Raw genomic sequence first — 15408 nt, forward strand, 5'->3', positions numbered from 1 at the left:
AAATATTAGCACTTTTTGGAGCCCATCCCCCATTTTCGGACCTAGGTCGTAAGGAAATATTTATGAGGGCCTCTACTACTGTATTCTTTGACCTTAGCCGGGATCAAACCGAGTAGTCCATAATAAGATGTGTCTGGAGAAAAGGCACTTGTCCCCGGGCGAGGTGTAATATAAATGGGGCCGAATATCAAAGAAGGTTGGAATTGATATGCAGAAGTTTGATTCTTGATTGCCTTCTGAAGTGTAGCAGAGACAATTGGGAAACCCACAATCAATAAAACAACCTGTGGCCTTCCTTCCCGATCCAGATTGATATGTACTTAAAAGCCAATTCATACCCATAACGTAGAAAGCGAAATAACCCCAGCAAAACGCACAAAGTCTGTATATAAAGTACAATTTTCGCTTCAACACTTCCCCCTTCATTGCTTGAATTTCTGGTGGATCTGCCGAATCTGCTCCTCGATATTTATGGGCTGGCCAGGGGGTGGCGGACCACCAAACCGCTGCTGAATTCCTGGCGGTGCGCCTTGCGGCCCAGCACCATAGCCCGGCGGAGCTGGGACTGAGCCCGGAGCAGGCGCGGTCATCGGCATGGGCATGGGCATCCCTGAAGTGTCAACTCCGCCACTCATAGCCATTCTCTTCCTTCGAGCTTCTTCTTCGGGGTCAACGGCAGACCCATCCAATTGCCCGGGCTGAGGATTGTCGGGAGTGATCACCTGGTCGAACACGTCACTTCGCTGGCTGGCGAGACGCTTGAGATTATTTGCCACATCTGCGGTTGATAGGTTGGTAGTTGCGTAGCGGGCTTCGGCCTTTGCGCGCTGTTCCTTCCACCGTGGATCAAGCAACTCAATGCGCATGTGTTGTTCCATTTCTGCGATGGGGATTTGTTGTTTGCAGTTTGGACAGATGGAGGTTGGGACTGTGGTGGTGTTAAGCCGTTTGGCCTGGGCACGAGGGACGTAGTCGGAGCGGATGCGCATGGGTGGCTGGCCGGCGACAGGAGGTGGAGTTGGCACTGCGCGGGCTTCGGGTTCGGGAACTGCGGGGATTGGGACGGGCGGAGTAGGAGTTGATACTGGTGTGGCGGTTTGTGAGGATACAAGTGGAGGTTGAGGAACGGGGACGGACGGTGCAAGGTGAGTCGGGATGGGGGATGGTGCGTATGTAGGTTGTTGCGGTGGAAGGTGTGAGGTGGTGGGATAGGCGTTGTAATAGTTTTTGGTTTCATCATCCGTAGGCATGGCTTCTTCGATGCGCCTGTTTGCTGGTGCAAGAGAAACCATAGCCTTTTGCTCCAGGGATGCAGTCTGAAGGTCGTTTAGTGATGTAGGTGGCGGGAGCTCAGCGTGATCGTCAGTTTCTGTAAATAAGACAGTTTCGACCACCACGAAATCATGCCAGTCTATCTGGGCATATGCTATTCTTTCTTGCTCTTCCTCCTCTTCCTTCTTTTGTTTCTGTTGCTCTTGGTATTTGACCCATTCTGCTCGTTGTTTCGCACGGTCAAGGATGTGATACTTATTCTTTACGTTCTTTTCCAGATCAGCTATGCGTGCCTTGGCAGCGTCAGCGCCATTTATTTGGAAAAGTTCCGCATATTGATCTACAAGCCTCGTAAAGAATTGATATAAACTGTGCTGCGGCCGTAGGAAATCAAACTGGTAATTTCTCGTTTCACGTTGCGATAGCGCTGTCATGAAGGATTTCCCTCTCTTGGCGACAAACAGTGCCGTCAGCTTGACTACCTCAAGATCCAAGGCATTTATGTTCGGCATACGCGCAGAAAAGTGGAATTCTGGAGGTGCCTCTGGGCCCTTGGGCTTCTCTTCTTCAGGCACTGCCACTGGCTCGCCGGCCCTTCCAGCCGATACCGCCGTGCCTCTCCCGGCTTTGATTTCGTTAAGGCGCCAGTTGTAGAACGCTGCGTAGGGATCGGCAGGGTTCAAGAAGGAGAATTTAGGGTTGTTCCTTTCCTTCTCGCGAACGCGATCTAGAGGTCTTGAGTCAGAGAACTCGTGATTAGACACGCAGCTCATTGGCAGAAGCAGACGTACCTTCGAAGACAAATCCATTTCGCGCCACAAAGCCTGCGGTTTTCTCAATAATAGCTGGTGGCACATCAGTTGCAGCCCTGTTGAGGAACCCTGTCGAGATGGCACTCACTTCTGATGTCCTTTGGGGGGACAACTACGCCTTCCGGAGGTTTGCTCACCTCCTCGGGGAGCTCCGCAGGCGTAGAGGGTCCATTTACTGCAGCAAGCGTCATTTTTACCCGATGTTGCGGCCGTTTGTCCGTCCTGGGCGGCTTGGGGGCGATGTCAAAAGCTGATGCTGCGGCTTCGTTTCGGGAATTTCACGTGTCTACTAGCAGGCGTCTGACTAAGCGGTCTCTGACGGCCGCCCCTTTCAGTCGAGGCCACCGCGACGCCCAACTCACTCCGACTTTCTCTCACGCCAATTCACTTGTCTGGAGGGAGCATCATCTTCTATTCTCCCTCTCATTCTTACTATGATATTTTGTGACCCTTTCTTGACTTCAGACTATCGTTAATCTACGTTTTCCTTGTGCAATCTTCAGCTTCAACCTCCAAACCTCCTTGGCTCATTTCTACCAATGTTTTCATATGATCTTCACTTTCTTTAACGACAGTAATAGTATCTAATCTTCATAATGCCTTCGAAATCCTCTAAAGCCGGGTTGGAGGCTAAATCCCCCTCTCGGCGGAGCAGCCGGTCTCCTGGTCGTTCTCCCGGCCCCAAGAATCGGCGTAAGGCTACCGCCCAAGTGTCGGACTATACATCTGAGGGCGTGCGAGACTATGACATTTTTGAATTGCCCAAGTCCGACTACAAAGTAATGCTCTGCATTACGGCGCTTGCAACAATTGTACGATTGTTCAGGATCTACCAGCCCAGCAGTGTCGTATTCGATGAGGTCCAGTAAGTCTTCGCTGTTGTTTCCCCGCGCTTTTGAGCCCTGCGCTCACAAATCACACTCTTTATAGCTTTGGCGGTTTTGCGATGAAGTATATAAAAGGGAAATTCTTTATGGACGTCCACCCGCCATTGGCGAAATTGCTTATTACTCTTGCCGGCTTTCTTGGTGGATTCCGTGGTGATTTCGACTTCAAAGAAATTGGCAAAGATTATTTGGAACCTGGAGTTCCTTATGTTGCAATGCGCATGCTACCGGCGGTTCTCGGGATTTTATCTGTTCCTACTATGTTTTTCACCTTAAAGGCCTCCGGTTGCCGGACTATAACCGCCTCCCTCGGAGCGCTTCTTGTAACATTCGGTAGGCTTCCACTCGAGCAGCTGATAGCACCCAATCCCCTGCTAACCTGTTACAAAGAGAACGGATTAGTGACCCAGTCTCGATTTATCCTTCTTGACTCTCCATTGGTCTTCTTTACGGCGTTAACAGTGCTTTCATTCACAAGTTTTACAAATCAGCATGAACAGGGACCGTCAAAGGCATTTGGGCCTGCATGGTGGTTCTGGCTCACTGCTACTGGGCTTTTCCTAGGTGCCACTCTCAGTGTCAAATGGGTGGGTTTGTTCACAGTTGCATGGGTTGGTAGCTTGACAGTTCTTCAGCTCTGGGTGCTTCTAGGGGATACCAGGACCGTTACAGTGGTAAGTAATTTTTAGCTTATTGAGCACTTGAGGAACATGATACTAAGCATAGCTGCTAGGATATCTGGTTCAAGCACTTTTTCGCTCGAGCGTTTTGCTTGATCATCATCCCTCTTACTATGTACCTTGCAATGTTCGCCATCCATTTTCTCTGTCTAGTAAACCCTGGGGAAGGTGATGGTTTCATGTCCTCAGAGTTCCAGGCAACACTTAATTCCAAGGGAATGAAAGATGTGCCTGCCGATGTTGCATTCGGCTCTAGGGTCTCGATCAGACATCACAACACGCAAGGTGGCTACTTGCATTCCCATAGTCACATGTATCCAACGGGAAGCAAGCAACAACAAATTACACTATACCCTCACAAGGACGAAAACAATATTTGGATAATGGAGAACCAAACACAGCCACTTGGATCCTATGGTCAAGTTCAAGGCCCTCATGCATGGGATAACCTCACTGCTGGTTTTATTGAGAACGGTGCTACCATCAAACTCTATCATGTTACCACTGACCGAAGACTCCACTCTCACGACCACAGGCCCCCAGTCACCGAAGCTGACTGGCAGAATGAAGTCTCTGCTTATGGTTACGAGGGCTTTCCCGGCGATGCCAACGATCTATTCCGTGTTGAGATTGTGAACTCTCTTTCCAAGGGCGCAGAGGCGAAGAAAAGGCTCAGGACCATTGAGACTAAGTTTAAGCTTGTGCATGTTATGAGTGGTTGCGTTCTGTTCTCGCATCCAGTCAAGCTCCCGAGTTGGGGTTTTGAGCAGCAGGAAGTGACCTGCGCCAAAGGTGGTTCGCTGCCCAATAGCATCTGGTATGTCGAACATAACGAACATCCAATGTTCGGACCGGATGTGGAGAAGGTCAATTACACACGCCCTGGTTTCTTCGCCAAGTTCTGGGAGCTTCAGCGCGTCATGTGGAGGACCAATGCTGGTTTGGTGGAATCGCACGCTTGGGATTCTCGACCCACTTCTTGGCCACTTCTGTTACGGGGCATCAATTTTTGGGCCAAAAGCCACCGTCAGATCTATCTCATTGGGAATCCTCTTATTTGGTGGGCGTCTACCGCTTCAATCGTGGCATACGTGATCTTTAAAGGGCTTGCAGTGGTTCGATGGCAGCGAGGTTTCGGCGATTATCACAATGTCAATTTCAAGCGCTTCGACTACGAGATTGGCCAGACAGTCTTGGGCTGGGCTTTTCACTACTTCCCATTTTATCTCATGGCCCGTCAGCTTTTCCTACATCATTATTTCCCGGCCCTGTACTTCGCTATTATTGCATTCTGTCAGATCTTCGACTTTGTCGCGAACCGGTTGACTCTTTGCGGTTCAAAGAAGAATACCATCGCCGGTAGCGTGTTCTTCGTTTTGTTTTTGGCCGCAAGCATTGCAACATTTACGTTATTCTCTCCATTGGCATATGGCAACCCATGGACCCAGGATGCTTGTCGCAAGGTTAAGCTGTTGAGCTCATGGGACTTTGATTGCAATACCTTCTATACAGACGTAAGTCCCCCGCAGTGGAAGGCTCCCTCGCGTGGCGTGAAGTAACGAATACTGAACCGGGTTAGTTGGCCCAATATTCCTCTATTGCAAACGTCGGCTCATCCCAGCCAAAGGCAACAGTAACCCCTCCGAAGGCGCCTGCGCAGGAACCGGCTTCCCAACAGCAAAAGCAGCCGCAGGAGCCACCGCAGCGAAATGGACAGCAGGAACAGCAAAAAGAAAAGGAGAAAGAGCCTGCTGAAAAGGCAGAGTTCACGATGCCCGCAGGCCAACGAGTTATTAATAGTGAAGAATCCGTGGAATACCGCGATCAAGATGGGAACCTTTTAGACCCAGAACAGGTTGCCTCTATGGCAAAGGCTGGTAATGTATCCTTTAAGACCAGGTATGAGACACGGACCAGGGTGATCGATGGACAAGGACGTGAGGTCAAGCAAAACGTTGCTCCACCACATCCGGATGTCGAAGGACAAAACCCCGAGACTGTCGGAAAGGACAACAAAAACATTCCGGGAGACAAGCCTGCTTCCGTACCTGGTGATGAAAAATCCGTGCCGCAGGAAGACCAAAAACCAAAACCCGCCAGTGAGGGAAAGGAAGCCACCAGAAATGCAGATGAATTGTAATAGATCTTTGGACTTTCCATGTTTCTTAAGGTTTTTATTCATACAGCGATTGGTGTGGATGCGAAATGAGGTCTGAATTGGATGCTGTTGGTCACGGCTGGCGGGTTTGTTTCTAGGGAGGAATGGTGTCATAAATATGGCGTAACATGTACAATCACTAGATCAACCGCTCTTTCATGAAAGCAGACAGACATTATTCAAGGAAATTGTATCAAACGATTGGCGCACCGAGATGTTACATATGATTTTATTTACACATAATGTTTGCAATTGCGTCAGAGAACTCGATATCACATTCCCCGCTGTGTTTTCAGGCTATAGAATACAGTTGACATCTTAGTAGTCCTTTCCATACTTGTTGAATCGGTCGTGCAAGTCCTGCAGGTAGAGTTAGCACGGTCGCCATATATTCACGGGAAAAGGAAATTCGGGCATACCTTTGGCAATGTGACGTTTGGAATGACAACTTCGTTCAAAGCACTGGGGGCGGACTTGAGAGGCTTGTTCTTGTCGCCATGAGGATGGTATTGATACTTGAAGTTCCCTTGTGCCTCAACATCCTTCTCGTCAACCTCCCAAGGCATGGCACTCTCTCCGATTCGAATGTTGCTCTCAGAGGTAACGGTGGTGGGAGACCTGCCAAAATACCATCCCGCAAGCCCGAAGGCGCCGGCCATGACACCGAGAAGGAGCTAGATCGAAAATAAAATTAGAACATTGACTTTTGATTAAAATAATTGTACGGAAAATGCCTTCCTAAAGCACGTACGTAGAGCTCGGGATCTCTCTTTGGTCCCTTGTCGAGTCCAGCTTCTTCCACTCGGGAGGCGTATCGTCGAACTGGTTGGGCTCGCACGGTTCTGAGAGGTTGTCTCAGGATGGCCCGGCGGGCCACGTTGGCGGCAATGGATGACATCGCGGAATGATGTTATATAACTGCGACAGGATTAGCAATTGGGACTGCTGCTGCTGCGGAGCGAACTGGGCTGTTGGGTCGGGTGGTTCGCTCGGTGGTGGGTTTATTTGGATCGTGATGTTCCGGTCTGCCACGTGACTGGTCCCTGTGGCTGAGTCAGCGGGATATCTCGGTTTGGGCCCGAAAAGGGAAACGCAGCAGGGCGACATAGGGAGAGAGTGTGTGAGAGAGTGAGTGAGTCAATCCGCCTCGCAGTCCACGATGGATCGCGATACTTGACAACGAATCTGGCCATCGGGTCTCATTTGCGTAGTTGTTTGATACTGCTGGTCGACATATCCCTGACACTCTTTTGCACTTCTCTTTCATCCTACTCTTTTCTTAAGAATCACTTCTTTTCCTCCTATCACCGTCTTACATTCCTATTCCTCTTCTGAATTGAAATGAAAAGCGTGTACCCGGCCTCTCTTTAATTATGGGAACACGATGAATTTGGCTTATATTATTTAATTCTCCTGAAATATCCATTCGATATCCGACCATGGCTGCTCTCCCGAATCCTCCACCCCCCACCGACCCCGATCCATTATCCCCCAATATCAGCGCCCGTCCCGTGTCATATATTTCTTCGCATATAACGGATATACAATCTGAAGATGGCGATCCACGGCCTCGTAGCCCTCCCACGCGTTCCTATAGGTCTTCCTCCCGTCGCGGACCTCCTGCCAGACATTCTTTGTCGGCAGCATCGAATCCTGGGAACGGACCACCTCCAAGCGGAGGGAGTCGCATAAGTAGGACGCACGTTCCATCTCTGACCTCACATGCTTTCTTTCGGCCGATGAGCTCTCAAAGACTGCAAATGCAACGCAGTGGGCGCCCTCCAACCGCAACAACCCAGGGCTTTTCCAGCGAAGACGGCCAGAGTGATATTGCAAACCCGGCGAGAAGAAGCCTGATATCCAATTCGACGGGCCTGCCCGGGCTTAGTGGGCTGGATTATGAAATTCCACCGCCGTCTAGGGGAACCGAATTCACAGATCCAGTTTTCCTTGACAGAGGAACTTCGACTGCAAGTCCCACGGGTAATACTACCGTCAGAAGTGGAGGAGATAGCGTCAGACTGTTACATGATCGCTCAAGGGGTACAGCTCCCACTCACCTGAACTTAGGCAATAATTTTAAACAAGGTGTATCGCAAGATCCTCCACAAAGGTCTCCTCTTTCATTCCGGTCTGGGTTCCTCAAAACAAGCAAGGGCGAACATCCGGAGCGTCCTGACTCCAGGGACCATGAAAGGCTGTCGTCTGCTGCATCTTCTCCCGTTTCGAACGTCCTTAAATCTGAGAAGCCTGCCCCCAAAGGAAATCTCGGAAAGAACTATGAATATTTCACCGGAAACACGATATTCTTTTGGGGTGGCCGCTTTCAAAACGCACGCGATCGTCCAGTCAACATAGCGACAGGTATATTCGTGGTACTACCTGGAGCCCTATTCTTTGGCTATTCGTACGTCCTTTTGATTTTGAAGCGTGTTAAATATTCACGCCGCTGATCTACTATTACAGGGCTCCATGGTTATGGCATAACTTATCTCCGGCTATACCAATTGTGTTCGCTTACGTCTTTTTCCTATGCGTGTCTTCATTTCTCCATGCATCATTGGTAAATCCCGGAGTGCGTATCTCTAAACCACCTCTTCCTTTCACTGTCATAACTAACGTTGCAACCACTTAGATCTATCCGCGGAACCTACACATCTTCCCACCCACTAATCCCGCCGAGGACCCACTGACTCTTGGACCTCCAACTAATGACTGGGTTATGGTCAAGCTTGCCACTTCTGATATGGCTGCTATGGACGTACCGGTAAAATACTGCAAAACATGCAATCTCTGGCGCCCTCCTCGGTGCTACCACTGTCGCACCTGCGATAACTGCATCGAAACACTGGATCATCATTGTGTTTGGCTGAATAATTGCGTCGGGCGTCGTAACTATCGCTACTTTTTTTCCTTCGTTAGCTCGGCGACAATTTGTGCGCTTTTCCTTCTCGGTGCAAGCTTGACACATATTCTGGTCTATCAGAGTCGGGAAGGGATCACCTTTAAACAATCAATAGACAAGTGGAGGGTACCTTTTGCCATGGTTCTGTACGGCGCACTCGCATTTCCATATCCGGCTGCTCTTTGGTGTTATCACCTCTTCTTAGTAGGGAGAGGTGAAACAACGAGGGAATATCTCAATTCTCAGAAATTTAAAAAGGCTGATCGGCACCGCCCGTTTACTCAAGGAAATTTCCTCAAGAACTGGATTGCTGTCCTTGGAAGACCTCGACCACCCAGTTACGTGGAGTTCAAAAAGCCTTACGTCGAAGGGGACCAACGCTTTGCCACTCAAAAGGTGAAGCATCGCCGTCGTGATTTAGAAGCTCAAAACGGGGATCTAGAGATGAGCCGTGTGAAGGGTGCACCCCCTACGTTTGAAGGCCCCAGTGGCAGAGGGCCTTTGCGTAATACCCAACAAGCTTCTTAAACCATTCTCTCGTGTGTTACTACCTAGTAATCTCTTTTTATGTAATCCTTTGCCTAAATTACCCACTGCTTCCCATTCGCAAATATACCCGCTTTTCAAAACCCGTTCTCTACTATACATATACACTACAAGCTTTCTTAATGTCTTAGTCTCTCACTTACAAGCCCGAAGACTCGAATTTCTTTTTTTTGTTGCTATACTTGTTGCGTCTAGAATTCTAGACCGATGGTTCTATATTCGTGAATTTGTGATGTGAACCTTGTATAATGGCCGGATATCTGTTCTGACATATTTTTCTTTCCTTGCACCATCTGTTCGGAAATGCGTTAGGAGCAATGTGGCACCGGCTGCCTAGGGTTGGATGTGTCTCTTTGCAATTGGAGAACGGATATGAACTGTATTGTAGATTTCGCTTCCTTCCTGAAGAGCTTCCTATGTCTAAATGATTGAACAATGATAGCTTCCGATATATTGCTAAGTCGTAGAACGCAATGTTGCCACGCATCCTTAGACGTAGCCTCGCCGTAAGGACAGCTTGACACAAAATCCTTGTCGCCGTAATATGTTTGCGGGTACGGGGCGGTCGGTGTGCCCCCAACACGGAAGAAAAGCTGCATCCCTTTCTTATCAAAACTTACTCCTATCAACCTTCCAACAACCTTGAGTCCTGCCAGACGTATTTTAGACTTCGGAGTCGAGTGTGCTTGGATCTTCCACTTTGAGTTTCTACTTTCCCTTCCGACTCTATTTTGTCATTGCCGCCCATTATTATTAGCCGCTGTGCAAGGAAGCGCCGCGCTTTCAATGAGACACTAAACGCAGCCAAGCACCCGCATCTAACTCGCGCTCGATACCCTTTGCACGCGTCAAGAGGCATTTCAAGCATCAAACAACGTGTGTGGAGTGCTTTCAGTGCAATTGAGGCCGTTTTCACTTTTGCCCCAGCGTCTATCACTATGGCACGGGACCCCATGCTCTCGCCGTCCTCCACCCCTACGTCGTCCGCGTTGGACAGCGACGCAACGGCGATTGATGCCACGGTTCCCGTTCTTACACCTGCGACAAGCATATCCGAGCAATCGACTCCAGTAGACACCGAGAAAGACGGCGAGCACCGTGCAAAAAAAGCTAAACCTTCAAGACGCGTGACGCGTTCCTCATTGAAAAATGGAGAGCTGGAGGCAAACGGAGGAGGAGAAGCTATGCTGACACGGCCAAACGATGGGTCTCTTGACAATACTAACACCCAGGAAGACGAAGATTGTACATCTTTACTCAATGGCGCGGAGGATGCAAGTGGATCGGTGGAGAAACAGTCAGGCAAGAATGCGAAAGCGGCAGGAAAGAAACCTAATAAAAAGGCTGGGAATAAAAGCCCGAAAAGACGATCCACGCGCCTGAGTCTACTTGCGAAAACAAAGGATCTGGCCCAAAGCGCTCCCTCCGTGCTCGGAAAACGGACGCTCGATGCTATATCGAAGAGCAAGGATAAGGTTAAAACGATTGATAGAAAGGCTAGCCTACGGCCTAGAGTCGAGAATGAAAGGAAAGAAGCCTCTACTCCAGCTCCCCAGGAGCCTTCACCTAAGAAAAGACGTGTGTCTGGTGACAACAAGAGCACTTGTCAAGTTCCACGCCAGGAGCAAACCGCCACAAGGGAGAATAGCTTGATTCGGCAAAAAAGGAAACCCTGGCTTAAACATGGACTATATGCTGGACAAGAATACATCGATTCCTCCGTTCCAAAGTCAAAGAGGGGTACAAGAGATGCAAAGAATAATGGCCAGCAGTCACAAGTATTTCCATTCCCAATGTATGCCGGTGCTAGACTTCTAGAGAATGGCCGCGCTTACAAGTTGCCGTTTGATATCTTCTCTCCCCTGCCACATGGCCAGCCCAAACCAAATGAATGGCGAAAGGCCAATAAAAGTATGTGTTTCTCTTCCGATCTGCGGGTATCATTGGTCCCTAACATGATCATAGACGTATTCGTCGGTGATGCGGCGTCAATATGGAAGGCTGCGAAGATCAAAGAGCATTCCACATGTACCTGCACCCCGGAAACAGGATGCGATGAGAACTGCCAGAATAGATACATGTTTTATGAGTGTGATGACACGAACTGCAAATTAGGCTCAGAGTTATGTCGGAATCGACCTTTCAGTGCACTACGTAGACGAGCTAAGGCGGGCGGGAAGTTTAACATCGGTGTCGAGGTTATCAAGACGGAAGATCGAGGCTATGGTGTCCGTAGTAACCGCTCGTTCGATCCTAACCAGATCATCGTCGAATATACTGGGGAAATCCTCACCCAAGAGGAGTGTGAGCGGAGGATGAGGACTGTGTATAAGAAAAACGAGGTTCGCCTCTTTTATTTATCTTTCCTGGTCCAATAGACTGACGGTCGCTGCGTAGTGCTACTATCTGATGTACTTCGACCAGAACATGGTCATCGACGCCACGCGTGGATCTATTGCTCGTTTTATCAACCATTCTTGTGAGCCCAATTGCAGAATGGAGAAGTGGACCGTTGCTGGGAAGCCACGAATGGCCCTTTTTGCAGGTGAAGATGGGATCATGACTGGGGAAGAGCTTACGTACGATTATAATTTTGAGTGCGTTATATCTTTACTCTGCTTTCTGATACTGAACTAATCCATACTTAGCCCCTACTCCCAGAAGAACGTCCAAGAGTGTCGGTGCGGAGCGCCAACTTGCCGCGGGGTGCTCGGCCCAAGACCTAAGGAGTCATGGAAGAACAAAGATAAGGAAAAGAAATCCGCGCCCGCGGCAAAGCGCAAAGTCGACAGCGCTCTCGACGAGTCCGCTTCCCGACTAAATAAGAAGCCAAAGCCTTCGAGGGCTTCGTCCTTGAAAACTGGAGTCAAGAAAGCAGTGTCGAAAGCCCGGACGGCCCTCAAATCAACACAAACTAAAGGGAAGGTCAAACGGGTGGGAAGGCCAGCTAAAAAAGCAGCGTCAATCAAACCAATCCCTGTGAAGAAGCGCAGGTCTACGCTTACCCGTGCAAAAATGCCGGTAAAATCAGCGTCTAAATCTGCCGAGGGAGATGAAAAGCCGCCCAGAAATAAAGGTCGGAAACTTAAGATGCCTTCTAAACCGAGACTTGGAAACTCCATTGCTGCAGCACGCGCTTCAAATAAAACGCCCGCTCTTATGAGGAAATTCCTTGAAGCTGGGGACACCAAAGGTGGAGCAAAGGTCGTTTCGGATACCATAAAACCGGGAAGAAAAATCAGGGCAGCGCGTACAGCAGATGTCCGTTCGAGCCCCGACAACGTGCCAGTTTCTCGAAAGCGTGGTAGAGCGAAGAAGACATTGTGAAGAATCTATCTATGAGCAGGCAGTGGTACATTTTCTCTACGTGAGTGTGCATAAAGGAGATTGAGGAGTGACACCTTTGCAAATAGGATATTGCTTGACGTGTATACTTTTGTTCGATATGCGTTAGCTACTATACAAGATCGACCAAAATCTGCTTTGATTCATAACATACAAGTCCTCCTAGACTTCACAGGTTTCTGGAATTGGGAAAAGAATATTCTGTTTCACAAATATCTATTTGTTGTGTATCTTCCCTTTGACACTCCGTATTTTCCATGTGTTGTTTTCCGATTCGAAGTTTGATTAACTAGTTAGTCAGGGGGATTCGATAGGAACCAGACTCGTCTGCCTTGCACATTACTCCAGCACAGCATTCGCAATTGCAACCCAGTCTTCAGCTGTAAGGTTTATATTTGGTCTCAAAATTCTCCCAGATTCTTACATAGGTGGAATGGACGTCATTGAATAAAACAAAATAGCTCCCGGACCTTAGAAGGTTAGGACAATGAAATAAAAATGATTCGAAAAGCAAACAAAACAGACTCATAACTCCAAAGTACACCTTCCCGTGACCCATTCCCACGGCCGTTAAGAATATAATATTCAGAACCAAAATAAAGGCTTTCCTTTGGTATCCTATAAACACTCACAAGGACAACAAGGCTTGTGACGACAGTAGAAAGAAAGGCACAATCCCAAGCTAGCTAGTCCGCCATCGTAACATCCAGTTGCTCTTCATTTACTGTCTCTTGGTTTTCAGGTTTTTGCTCCGGCAAGTGATCTGTGCTTTGCTCCTCAGACGGTTGAGCAGGATTATCCAAACTAGCTTCCAAACTACCAAGAAGATCAACTTCTCCGTCTTCGAAGCGTACAGGTCCAATACCAGCTTCTGGTTGAACGGGGGAGGCTGATGTTTTTGTGGGGTCAGGTGTGATGTTGGTCTCAGGTTTTGCCTGCTCTTCTGATGGCTCGGGGATAGATGGAGGTGCGACATCGACATTAGTCGATTGTGGGCTCCTTGCGCTGGTTTCCTCTTCAGTTTGAGCTCCTTCCGCTGGTTGAAGTGGTTCGTCGGGGTTTGAGGCAACTTGTTGCTCGTTGGCTTCTTCGTGCTCGGTCTTTTGCACTTCTGGCTGTGAATCAGAAGCTTTCTCAACTTGCAGGACCGAACTAGATGCTTCAGGCAGGTCGTTTGTCGGACGCGCCTCTTGATAGTTCTCTGTGGTTGTCGTTTCGGTGCGGTCAGCTGCAGCTTTGGAAAGGGGCAAATCAGGTGAGCTTGACTTGTCGCGAGGCACATTCTCCGGCAGTTCTTGTTGTGATATCTGTTCCTTGGGCAACTCCTTCTGATCTTCAGCTGCAGTGGTTGTTGGCGGTGTCTCTGGTTTTGTCTGGGACTTGGCCTCCTCGGAGAATTCTTCTTCTTCTTCACTTCCATCACCATCTTCTTCGTCCTCGTCCTCCTCTTCCTCTTCACCACCTACATGCTTATCTTCTTGGTCAGATCGCTGGCTAGAAGGCTCTATAATGCGGCCGCCAGTCTCATGTCCGACACCACCATTGCCATGGGCTGGCGATGCAGCGACGTCGTCTTGAGTAAACATGACCTTCTTCTTCCTGCCTCTGCCAATCCCTTTAGCTTTTCGTTTTGGAGGAGGGTGTCTTCTTCGAACAACTGCAACCATACTCCCTTCGGGTTCTGCAACCACGACCCCTTCCTGGTCAACGACGCCAACTCCATCCACGACAGTTCCTGGTGCTGGTGACGCAGAGACGATCGTCACATCGGGATTATCGGTCGTAATCTCAGTTTCATCTGTAATTTCGCCTTCTACTCGGTGGCCCTCTGGTACCCATGCCTCGTAAATGGCTACCTGGCCGGTAGCAGCGTCAACCTTTTTGAACTTTGTTTTCCTCATTGGTGTGTGGTTTCCGGTGATAACCACGCCAATTCCAGCGCCAGTGTTTACCGCCACTGCTCCCGCGCCATACAACGAAGGTAAGCCAGGCCGTCTCTTTGCTAAAAACTCCACTTCCGGTGGTTCGAGATTGCGCGGAATAGTTGTCCATTTCACCGTCGTGAATGTTCGTTCGTATGTAGGAGGCGGGCCGGCCGGTTCTTCCCCCTTGACTTCCTTCTCCTCGACATCTGGATCCTTACGAACCGGCTTGATATATGTGCACCCCGAACGCGCAGCACGTAGTAATGACCGGCTCAGAGGCGTTAGAAGATTGCTATCTCTAGGCATAGGTAATTCCGGCATCGCGTTTGGGCCAACAGCTGTTGTATCGAGCTCTTCGTGCTTGGGGGTTTGCGAAAAGGTTGCATGCTGGCGTGACCAGCGGCGAACGGGCAAGCCTTCAAAGACATCGTGGTCGATTTGACCCGCTCTAGTTCGGTTGGGCGCAGTTTCTGCAAGGGCTTGGGAGCGGGTACGCGAAGAGCGGAACTATTTGGGTTTCCATGCAGTTTAGCGGATATAATCGATTAAACGAGCGGAACCAATGGTGAAAACTTTTTAAAAAAATGGTACACATTGGGAAGAAGCTGTGCTGCAAACATGATGGAAGCTTACAGGAACCATTTTATATCAAAAACCACGTTCAATCGCCTGTCAGAAGGTTGGTCTGTTCGCCAGGAGTTGGGGATGCCAGTTCCACCAAATGCTCCTTGAGTGACTCTGCCCACCTGTATGATGTTGCACAAGTTCTCTGTTTCAGCCAATTCCCCAAAGTGCGGAAGGATTGCCACCGTGATCGCCGCATTGGAGCAGCAGTCTCTGGCGCAGCTCGTCGCGATGGCGCCAGGTCCATCAAGTCG

At 49.3% G+C, this 15408-nt stretch overlaps 6 protein-coding genes across 7 annotated transcripts; 3 read left to right on the forward strand and 3 right to left on the reverse strand.

Annotated features, from left to right (window-relative positions):
• Nucleotides 1-210: 210 nt before the first annotated feature.
• On the reverse strand, nt 211-2117 carry PRP21_1 (SF3a splicing factor complex subunit). Of its 2 annotated transcripts, XM_066124773.1 has the most exons (3): nt 2064-2117; nt 1787-1999; nt 211-1721 (listed from the first exon to the last, which is right to left on the reverse strand). In XM_066124773.1, exon 3 carries the CDS (start codon nt 1704-1706, stop codon nt 423-425), a length of 1284 nt encoding a protein of 427 aa, XP_065980854.1. In that variant the 5' UTR covers nt 1707-1721; nt 1787-1999; nt 2064-2117; the 3' UTR covers nt 211-422. The 2 variants fall into 2 exon arrangements, with proteins under 2 accessions (XP_065980854.1, XP_003066551.2); XM_003066505.2 differs by having other exon boundaries at nt 211-1999.
• A 372-nt stretch (nt 2118-2489) lies between these two features.
• D8B26_005279 (uncharacterized protein) lies at nt 2490-5632 on the forward strand. The gene is made up of 5 exons (XM_066124774.1): nt 2490-2949; nt 3015-3304; nt 3362-3645; nt 3705-5225; nt 5279-5632. The coding sequence occupies exons 1-4, from the start codon at nt 2681-2683 to the stop codon at nt 5208-5210; spliced, it is 2349 nt and encodes a 782-aa protein (XP_065980855.1). The 5' UTR covers nt 2490-2680; the 3' UTR covers nt 5211-5225; nt 5279-5632.
• A 382-nt stretch (nt 5633-6014) lies between these two features.
• Nucleotides 6015-6791, reverse strand: D8B26_005280 (uncharacterized protein). Its single transcript, XM_003066503.2, has 3 exons — nt 6561-6791; nt 6229-6483; nt 6015-6169 (listed from the first exon to the last, which is right to left on the reverse strand). Exons 1-3 carry the CDS (start codon nt 6705-6707, stop codon nt 6128-6130), a joined length of 444 nt encoding a protein of 147 aa, XP_003066549.1. The 5' UTR covers nt 6708-6791; the 3' UTR covers nt 6015-6127.
• A 116-nt stretch (nt 6792-6907) lies between these two features.
• ERF2 (Eukaryotic peptide chain release factor GTP-binding subunit) lies at nt 6908-9710 on the forward strand. Its single transcript, XM_003066502.2, has 3 exons — nt 6908-8216; nt 8276-8384; nt 8445-9710. The coding sequence occupies exons 1-3, from the start codon at nt 7249-7251 to the stop codon at nt 9240-9242; spliced, it is 1875 nt and encodes a 624-aa protein (XP_003066548.1). The 5' UTR covers nt 6908-7248; the 3' UTR covers nt 9243-9710.
• A 488-nt stretch (nt 9711-10198) lies between these two features.
• On the forward strand, nt 10199-12764 carry D8B26_005282 (uncharacterized protein; the record flags this gene model as incomplete). The annotated part of the gene is made up of 4 exons (XM_003066501.2): nt 10199-11171; nt 11226-11602; nt 11658-11857; nt 11909-12764. 4 exons carry the CDS (start codon nt 10199-10201, stop codon nt 12585-12587), a joined length of 2229 nt encoding a protein of 742 aa, XP_003066547.2. The 3' UTR covers nt 12588-12764.
• A 114-nt stretch (nt 12765-12878) lies between these two features.
• Nucleotides 12879-15325, reverse strand: D8B26_005283 (uncharacterized protein). The gene is made up of 2 exons (XM_003066500.2): nt 15164-15325; nt 12879-15037 (listed from the first exon to the last, which is right to left on the reverse strand). Exons 1-2 carry the CDS (start codon nt 15170-15172, stop codon nt 13292-13294), a joined length of 1755 nt encoding a protein of 584 aa, XP_003066546.2. The 5' UTR covers nt 15173-15325; the 3' UTR covers nt 12879-13291.
• Between the last annotated feature and the right edge of the window lie 83 nt (nt 15326-15408).

Source organism: Coccidioides posadasii, chromosome 3 (genome assembly GCF_018416015.2).
Source record: "Coccidioides posadasii str. Silveira chromosome 3, complete sequence".
Lineage (NCBI taxonomy): Eukaryota > Fungi > Ascomycota > Eurotiomycetes > Onygenales > Onygenaceae > Coccidioides > Coccidioides posadasii.

Excerpts from the sequence above, each read along its gene's own strand:
- PRP21_1 (XM_003066505.2), bottom strand. The coding sequence starts at position 1,784 with ATGCCGAACATAAATGCCTTGGATCTTGAGGTAGTCAAGCTGACGGCA.
- D8B26_005279 (XM_066124774.1), top strand. The coding sequence starts at position 2,681 with ATGCCTTCGAAATCCTCTAAAGCCGGGTTGGAGGCTAAATCCCCCTCT. Across the intron at positions 3,305-3,361 it reads AGCGCTTCTTGTAACATTCG|AGAACGGATTAGTGACCCAG; the intron begins GTAGGCTTCCAC and ends CCTGTTACAAAG. Across the intron at positions 3,646-3,704 it reads ATACCAGGACCGTTACAGTG|GATATCTGGTTCAAGCACTT; the intron begins GTAAGTAATTTT and ends CATAGCTGCTAG.
- D8B26_005280 (XM_003066503.2), bottom strand. The coding sequence starts at position 6,707 with ATGTCATCCATTGCCGCCAACGTGGCCCGCCGGGCCATCCTGAGACAA. Across the intron at positions 6,484-6,560 it reads AGAGAGATCCCGAGCTCTAC|CTCCTTCTCGGTGTCATGGC; the intron begins GTACGTGCTTTA and ends TTTTCGATCTAG. Across the intron at positions 6,170-6,228 it reads CAAACGTCACATTGCCAAAG|GACTTGCACGACCGATTCAA; the intron begins GTATGCCCGAAT and ends CTCTACCTGCAG.
- ERF2 (XM_003066502.2), top strand. The coding sequence starts at position 7,249 with ATGGCTGCTCTCCCGAATCCTCCACCCCCCACCGACCCCGATCCATTA. Across the intron at positions 8,217-8,275 it reads GCCCTATTCTTTGGCTATTC|GGCTCCATGGTTATGGCATA; the intron begins GTACGTCCTTTT and ends CTACTATTACAG. Across the intron at positions 8,385-8,444 it reads CATCATTGGTAAATCCCGGA|ATCTATCCGCGGAACCTACA; the intron begins GTGCGTATCTCT and ends GCAACCACTTAG.